At 41.0% G+C, this 9352-nt stretch overlaps 1 protein-coding gene across 1 annotated transcript; it reads left to right on the plus strand.

Annotated features, from left to right (window-relative positions):
• The first annotated feature begins 1835 nt into the window (after positions 1 to 1835).
• Or2ae1 (olfactory receptor family 2 subfamily AE member 1) lies at positions 1836 to 8968 on the plus strand. Its single transcript, XM_076923417.1, has 3 exons — positions 1836 to 2909; positions 4601 to 4760; positions 5156 to 8968. Exon 3 carries the CDS (start codon positions 5172 to 5174, stop codon positions 6108 to 6110), a length of 939 nt encoding a protein of 312 aa, XP_076779532.1. The 5' UTR covers positions 1836 to 2909; positions 4601 to 4760; positions 5156 to 5171; the 3' UTR covers positions 6111 to 8968.
• Positions 8969 to 9352: the final 384 nt, after the last annotated feature.

Below are 9352 nucleotides of genomic sequence, written 5' to 3' on the forward strand. Positions count from 1 at the left end.
GTACTGACATATGGCATTCATAAAGAATTGTGAAGGCATGCTTATAGTATTGCAGTTTTTATTCTTATGTATGTTTGTATGCATGTGTGTAGATAAGAGGATCCTTGGGGCTTGCTGGGAAATCAATCTAGCCAAATCAGCAAGCTACAGGTTTATCTAAAAATATGGTGGAGAGTGATTGCAGAAGACACATGATGTTGAACTTTGGCTTTCATATGTGCTTGCATGCACATGAGTACACATGAGCAAACAAATGCATGCACATGTCAGCCAAAGATAAATAAAAGCAATTTATGTAAATATATTTACACACACACACACACACACACACACACACACACACACACACACACACACCCAAATCCCATAAAAACGACAAACCAGAAAGCATAGACACAAGCAAAAGATCATCAGGATATCAGGACAAAAAATGCACAAATAGAGCAATACGAGACAAAAAGTCTATCGTCTGCCACTGAGTTCATGTTGAGTAGGGCATCTACTGCTGGGCATGGGGTCTGCCCTCAAGTGTGGTTCATATACCCAGTGAGACTCAAGTAGAGATAACTAACTTTTATTTTGCAGTTGCAGGTTGCTTCTTGTGTAGGAGTGAGAACCCATGTTTAGTTCCCCCTTCAGGTCTGGGACCCCATCTGACTAGAACCTGTGCAGGCCCAGTACATGCTGGCACAGTCTCTGTGAGTTCATAGGTGCATCAGTCCTGTTGTGTCTGGAGGACAGTTTCCTTGTTATTATCAATAAAGACATTGAGTGTCTTTATTAGTCACTTGACACCTAATATTTTGACACAGGGTCTTTCACGGAGCCTAGAGCTGACCGGTTGAGCTTGGCCAGCTTGCTGGCAAATTGCAGATGTTCTCTTGCTTTCTCCTCTGTAGCTGGATATCTAGGACATGCTTTTACATTAGGGGCTGGACATCACACCAAGGTCCACTTGCTTTCTGTTTTTTTGTTTTTTTTTTTTTTTGAGACAGGGTTTCTCTGTTCTGGAACTCACTCTGTAGACCAGGCTGGCCTAGAACTCAGAAATCCACCTGCCTCTGGCCTCCCAAGTGCTGGGATTAAAGGCATGCACCACCACTGCCTGGCCACTTGCTTTCTGTTGACCAGAAATTGTTCTGAAAAGAAGTTTACGGAGCTTTATAGGGTTGTGTAGGGTACAGTCTTCTGAGGAGAGTGGAGTTCCATTACCTGTACACTCTTATGGAAAATTAGAGCTAAAAACCTGTGGTTGGCTAATTGCCAAGTGCTCTACCTTCCCTCTGAAGTTTATAGCTACTCAGGATGAAGAGCTCTGAACCTATCTAATAGACCGAGTTATGGCCAAACTTCCTTCCTCCCACAGGATGCCTTACAGAGAGAGCAGCAGTATCTGCCAGCGTTAAGGGTTGCAGGCATAGTGACTGATTGATTCTCTTGGGTCTTTCAATACAGAGATCAGTGCTGTTTGTCTCTGGACACTCCAGGGACTCCCTCCTTTGTTTGTTTGGATTAGATGTTTGTTTAGATTTTGTCAAAAGGGTTGGATGGAAAGAGGCAAGTAAGATCTGTATTTCAAAAACAAGAAAACATGACTCTAGCAATGGCTCATCATGGTTAATTGATCCCTAGTGAGAATATTCAAGCATTATCCCCAGGGCTAACTCTTCCCATTTACCTTATTCCTCTGATCCCACCAACAAACTCCAAGTAAATAAGGTCTTAGGGAATTAATTTCTCAATGGGCAGAGCACATAATATTTGGTGTCTGTGCTAAGTGTTCCCAGGAGATACCCAGGGTGTGTGCTATGTGGGAAAGTCCCTATACTGTCAATTTAGAGATGCCAACTTAGCTCAGCTGGCATCACATGTTGTCTGGGTTTGGAGAGGTTTTATTTTTCACAGATGGTACTCTTCTTCCCTCATGACTGGCTCATGCCAGGGCAAATCCATTCTGGTGTCTTTAGTTACTGTTGAGGGAACACTTGTGCCGTCAGAGAGGGGCTTCTTCACTGGATATACTGAATTCAATCTTAATAACAGAAGACGAGGATGCCTATAAAAAGAGAGCTTTAGTTATCCAAAACAGCAGGGAAATCCAAATCATGTTTTTTCTTAGGTTTGGGAATGTGATAATTGAAACTATATCATATCCCTGCAAATTCCTGTTGCCTAAATTCTTGAGCTGGAATAGAAAGGTGACTAAAATAGACGTTCAGAGTCAGAGAGAACATTCTGCAGGATTGCACTGCCCAACTAGCATGGGTGAAGAAGCCCTATTGTTCAGTCCATCCTGCCAATAGGCTGATGAGGATACAGATCTGAGCTAGACTGTCCTGCTGCTTGCTGGAGGGCTTCAGAATATGAATGCAGGCCGTGAAAGTGCTACAGAATCATATGTCCTGTTGCTCCTGTCCTGCTGCTCCTGGAATAATTAATGCAACTTCACTAGTTAAAGAAGATCTCCAAAGTTAGAGAGCCAAGTATGGTGTGCAATTCAGAAAAGACTTGTTAGTGGGTGATAGTAGCCAATGAGTGTTCCTATGAGGACTCTCTTGCCATCTACATTGCACACATATGCTTGTTTAAAGCCCATGTCTCTGCTGAGGAAATTCTGAATATGATAACGTTAGGCTTGAGGCATCCTGGAAATGCTTATTAGTAATTTGTCCATTGTCAGCTATCCGTTATGTCACAGGGTATTATGGAGGCAACACAGGAAGACAGTCTCCTGAGAAGGCAGAGGAAAAGGTCATTGAAAGGCTAGAAGAAGAATGGGGAATTGCTAGAAAATTCCTAAGAGATAAATAAAGCAAAGAACCAGATAATGATGTACCTCTGGCACGGGTACCCACTGAGACCACTGGATGGACAAGAATGAGGAATGAGATTAAGAACTATATGGCTAAGTATGTGTGCATGTACATCTCTCAACTGTGGAAATAATTAGAGGCAGCATGGGAGAACCACATGTCTCTAAAAATTGCTTTATGTATGTATATGTGTATGTATGTATATATTAATTTACATGTGTGTGTATGTTTGTGTGCATGACCTGCCTGTGATTTGTGTATGGAGGTCAGAGGACAACATGTAGGAGTTCGTTTTCTTCTCCCATCATTTGGACCCTGGGCATTGAATTCAGGTTGCCAAGCTTGGAGGGAGATTCCTTCAACCAATGAACCACCTTCTAGACTTAAGGTTCATATGTTAATCCACATAGGATTAGATTGGAATAGCTTTGTAACTGATAGGTGTAAAGATGAGATGTTTCGCTGCCATTGTTAGCATACAGCATAAGAAACAGGACTCTTCAATGGTTAAGCCACACTTTGAAGAGTGCATTTAGCTCTCAGTTCTTTGCTTGGAAATATAAACAATCTGGAATGTATGATGATCTTACGAGATCTTTCGTAAGCGTTGTGTGAGACTTTTCCCCAGGGAGACATGACATACATAGCATCTACTCACTCCAGAATCCATGACAGACCAAAGCAATGATTATACCAAGGTTCAATTTGGTGAGCCAATGAGATTATTGGAGTGTGGGAGATTGGCTACTTGCAGGAGCAAGGAGAACTGAAAAGTAGCTGCATGACAGAAAAGCCCATCCCAACAGTTGTGAAGATCCTAAAGTTCTCTGCATGATCTGCAGGCTGCCCTGGTGGTAGGATAGTTTCTTCTGAGCAGTTTGGTTGGTCAGAGTCTCCTGGCCCAGGAACTGTTTCTACATCCTTGGGAAGGGATCCTCAAGACTCTCATGAGTTTCAGCTTTTCTAGATGTGTGAAGTTGTTGATCTCCTGAGTTTCTCCTTCATGGAGGTAGTTTTCAATTAAAAGAAAATTGCTATACAATTATAGGGAGAGAAAAAAACCAAAATAAAGATAGGGTAATACTTGTAAAGATCAATTGAGATCTTCTCTGTTTCTGTCTCTCTCTGTCTCTCTGTCTCTGTCTCTCTCTGAGTCATGCTTCACTATGGAAATTAAGTAGCCAATCTTATTCAGATGAGATCTGGATAAAGTATAGATAGGGAACCTTGGCTGATGAGATGCTACAATCCTAGTCTCCTGTCCATGATTCACAATTTGATGGGTACAAATACATGCAGGAGATAGCTCTGGCTCATTGTCTGGGAGCATGGATTTAGCTTCTTTGTTATGTTTTATCTTATCACTCACGTGTTTCTTTAAGCCAACAGTTCTCAACCTGTGGGTTGTGATAAAAATATTTACAGTATGATTCATAACAGTAGCTCAATTATAGTTATGAAGTAGCAACGAGAATACTTTCACAGTTGGAGGTCACCACACATGAGGGTTGCAGCATTAGGAAGGTTGAGAATTGCTGCTTTAAACTTTAGTTGATTTCAACATAAGAAAAATGTGAAATACAGTGATTCTCATGACTCTCTTGTACAGAACCAAAACTTGCTAATCTTTTAAGAAAAGAAGGAGGTTGAAACACCAACTTCCCCTCCAGACAATTCCATGTGTGTGGATAATGTATCTTGATCATATCCATGCTGACTCCTTCCTTCCCTTCCCCCCACATGCCCCTCTCCCACCTTTATGTCCTCATCCTCTCTTTTATTTATAGCTTAGTCTGGTTTACACTCCTTGGTGGAATGCTGCTTGCTTTTGTTGGCTTGAACTTGTGAAGTTAACCATGACTGCAGTGAGTTCATGAGTGCAGCCACCATACATGTCCAAAAGACAGCCTGTCACAGCACTTTCCATCCATACCTGACAATTTACATGTAAGTCTTGGGGATCAACCTTGGGTGGGTAGTCAGGCTTGCATGGTACTTTACATTATACTTGTGGAGATATTGTCTCAGCTCTCTAGCTGGGCTTTCAATAGCCTGTAGATATTCTGGAATTTCACAGTGATGATCATTTTCAAGAGAGTTTTTTTGTTTCTCTTTAAAAATGCCATTTGGATAATTAGAGTTGTTGGACAATTAGGAGTAGATATACACTTGTGCAAAAATGTTCATGTGTGACCCACTATCATGCCGAATGAATCTATACAAAATTAAAAACAATTTAAAATAAAGAGAAAAAAATTCTTCACATTTTCCTGAAAAAGAAAATGCTTATTGTGAAGTGATGGTTCTTGCATCACATCTCTGTCTTCTCTTTGTTCACTCAGGGGCTGAGAAGGAAGCATGTGTTGGTGGAACCAGACCTCTCTGCAAGACTTCATCCTTCAAGGGCTCTTTGATGACTCCTTCAGCCACCTTTGTCTTTTCCTCTTGATCATGCTGGTCTTTCTTACTGCAGTGAGTGGCAACAGCCTCACCATCCTCCTCATCTGTGCTGACCCTCGTCTTCACACACCAATGTATTTCCTGCTCAGTCAGCTATCCCTCATGGATCTGATGCACGTTTCTACAACCATCCCCAAGATGGCTAGCAACTACCTGTCTGGCAAGAAGTCCATCTCATTTGTGGGTTGTGCCACCCAGCACTTCCTGTACCTGTCTCTGGGTGGTGCAGAGTCTCTCCTCTTGGCCCTCATGTCCTATGACCGCTATGTTGCCATCTGCCACCCTTTACGTTACACTGTGCTCATGAGCACACGAGTGGGTGTGATGATGGCTGTCATGTCATGGTTGAGTGCATCTGTGAACTCCCTAATCCACACGGCCATCTTGATGAGCTTCCCTTTCTGTGGGTCGAGAATCATTTACCACTTCTACTGTGAATTTCCAGCGGTTTTGAAGCTGGTGTGTGGGGACATCACTGTGTATGAGAACACAGTCTACATCAGCTCCATTATACTTCTTCTTCTCCCCATAATTCTCGTCTCTACCTCCTATGGATTCATTCTCCACAGTGTCATTCAGATGCATTCAACTGGGAGTAAGAGAAATGCTTTTGCCACATGTAGCTCTCACTTTATTGTGGTTTCTCTCTGGTATGGTGCTTGCATATTCTCCTATATGAGACCCAGGTCCCAGCGCACCCCATTGCAAGACAAAGTTGGTTCTGTTTTCTACAGTATCATTACTCCCACACTGAATCCCTTGATTTATACTCTTCGGAATAAAGATGTTGCTAAGGCTCTGAAGAAAATATTGAGGAGGGATCTTCTCACCTGGTGACTGCAACTGTAGTTTGTCAGAATGTATATTTGAATAGTATTTGCGTGCAACTGATTTGAGTAAACTTCTGATACTTTTCTGACTAGTGCACAAATAACATGGATAATGTGGAATTCTACTATGATTTCCATCATCTAAACTGATAAAGTAATTACAGTCATCTTAGACCCTTAATCTGAATTTCTGGTTCTAAGAATGGTACAGAGTATTCTACAAAATATCCCAAGTTCTTGAAAATTGACCAAACCACAACAACCAATCAATCTCTTCTCAGAAAGAGGAGACTTGGCCACATGGACACACACACACAGTCCCCTTCTCACCTTTTAACTTCATAAAATTTCCCTAGCCTTTAGGAGAAGCACTCTCACTAATAGCATAGTGTGAGCCCTTCTTAGATTTTCCGAAATAAGCTTGTAACTTCTGTTGAACAGGCTTATGACTTCAGATTCTTTTGTTTTGCCTTCTATTTTCTATCAGAAACACCAGTGGGTACAAGTGCTTGAAGAACTAAGGAAAAAGTACAACCCAAACCCAAACCCAAAAAACCTTTTGGTAGTAAGTATGGGAATGCAGGTTAGTTGGTAGAGTGTTTGCTAAACATTCATGAAATCCGTTACTGGATCTCCAGGAGTGCATGGAATTGGGCATGGTCATCTGTGATCTCGGAACTCATGAGGATCAGAAGTTCATGGTCATCTTTAGGTACATAGTGAGTTCTAGTCTCAAAGTTGATCCATCTAAACAAAACTAATCAACCAACCAACCTCCAAGAAGACATACAAAGGCCAATGAGACTCCTCAAAATATTAAGAAAAAAACTACAATGGGTTCTAGATAAGACTTCAGGTACTGTACTGAATAAGTGTGGGGAGAGTGGACAGACATCTTGCCTTGTTCCTCCTTTTATCCAAAAATGCTTTGAGATTTTTTTCTGTTTAGGATGATGTTGGTTTTGGCTTGTTGTAACCGGTCTTTATTGTGTTGAGATATCTTCCTTGTATCCCTAGTCTCTCCAGAACGTTTGTTGTGAAGGATGTTGTATTTGTCTACATCTTACGAGATAGTCATGTGGCTTTTTTTTTTGTCTTTTAGTGTACTTATGTGGTGGATAATGCTTGTGTGTGTTGAACTAACTGTCCCTGCGTCTTTGGCACGACGCTAGTCATGATGGGTAAATGATGAGCCTCATTATTGGTTGTGCAGTGCAGAGTGGTCAGCCTTGAAACTATACACAGACAAGTAGCATTAATGGACTCAGTAGGTTGTATTTATTAATGTATGCATATTCCAAATATAATAAAAGAAAAATTCTATCAACTTGAGAGTAAGGAACATGGTAGGGCATTTCAAGGGAGGGTCACTGGTGGGAGTTAAGGAAAGAAAAAGGAGGGAGGAGTGATTATAATTCTATTTAAATAAAAAAAATAAAAATTCATATCTTTATTTTAGGTTTTGTAGTTTGGTGGTATACAGATTTCTATAGAATTCTCTGTACTGCTTTGTTTTTATTTTACTAATTTTAGCCCCGAGTTTGTTTCTTCCAATCTACTCTTTTTAGGTATTATTTTTTCTTGAGCTTTCAAGTGTGTCATTAAGCTATTGATACAAAACTTGCTAGTGTTTTGATGTATGTACATAGTACCATGAACTTGTTTTTTAGAATTGTCGTTATCATGTCCCATAAGTTTGGGTATGCTGTATTTTTCTCTTCCTTCCTTCTTTCCTTTCTTCCTCTCCTCCCTCCCTCTCTCTCTTTTCTTTTTGTTTTGTTTTCGAGACAGGGTTCCTGTTTTTAACAGTCCCTGGCTGTCCTGGTTGATTCACAAACCAGGCTGGTCTGGAACTCACAGAATCCACCTGCCTCTGTCTCCTGAGTGCTGGGACTAAAGGCATGCTCCACCACTCCCAGCTGTATTTTCACTTTTGTTCAATTCTAAAATGTTTTAAATTTCCTTCTTGATTTTTACCTTGACCCAATTTTCATCCAGTAGTGTAGAAGCTATGTGAAGCTGAGGGTTCTCACTGAAGTGTAGGGTAGTGAGTTGTTCAGTTTCTATGAATTTGTATATTTTCTAATTACCTACCACAAGTCAATTCTACAAACTTGTGAATCCTAGTGTTAGATAAAGAGATGGTAACTACCTTATTTCTCAGCTGTTTCTGTTAGTTTTCTGTTGCTAAGAGACCCGAGAAAAATAAGCTTAAAGGAAGAAACATTTTGGCTCATTTGTCAGGACTTCAGTCCCAGTCATTTGGAATCTGTAGATTTTAGATCTGTAGTGAGTCAGGAATAGGTGGTGGACCATAGCTGCTCACTCCATGGCAGTCAGGAAGAGACACAAGAAGGAGTTAGGAAAGAAAATATGTCCTTCAAGAGCTTGGCCCCAGTAACCAATCCATGAGAGGATGAAAGCTTGCCATCTAAATTTTGTATCTTCAGTTTCATGTTGAATTCTTGCTCAACTCTGCATGCGCACATGGTAATCACTTAAGAGGCCCCCAGATAAATAAATAATAATCCTTTTTATTCAAGACGGAAGAAGCCAAGGTATTTTCAAGATTTATGCAAACAGAATAATGAGCATGTTGTCATCATGTCACAATGAATCATCCTGTTCTCAATCAGTGGAGCACAGCCCAGAATTCTCTAATCATTGTGCTAACCCTAAAGGAACCAGCTCCGCCTTGTTGTTTCAACTTGTTCTTTTCTGTGACTCATGTTATCTTCCAGTCACCTTGGATTCCAAGAATAGCAGCCGTGATGAATCTGTCAAAAGGTGAAACCATCTCCAGGCAACAACTGCTATTTTATTGCTATCAATCATGCATGGCCAATCCAGAAAAAAACCCATTAAACAGATCAAAATGACTCGACTGTGCACACTCCATTCCCCACATTTTTTATTGTTCCTTCTGTATGTTAGGTCCTGAGAGACAGTACTGAGGATGGTTGGCATCCCTCCTGCTCCTTTTTGGTAGTACTATACTGAACATGCTACTTCCCTATTTCACCTTCCCCATTCTTGTTTTCAAGTCCAGACTTGGACTTTTAGCAACTCCCCAAAACAGATCTTCTCAGTAGGGGATAGAAGCAATTCCACCACTTCCCAGTAGTCTGTGAAACTATGGATTCATTGGTGGGTTGACCCACATTGTTGAGGTCAGAGGCCTCATGTCACTCACTTCCCCACAGCTCTTTGTCTAAATACTCACAGTGGGAACCAAGTGTTTGATTTTTT

The sequence above is a fragment of the Arvicanthis niloticus genome, chromosome 24 (assembly GCF_011762505.2).
Source record: "Arvicanthis niloticus isolate mArvNil1 chromosome 24, mArvNil1.pat.X, whole genome shotgun sequence".
Lineage (NCBI taxonomy): Eukaryota > Metazoa > Chordata > Mammalia > Rodentia > Muridae > Arvicanthis > Arvicanthis niloticus.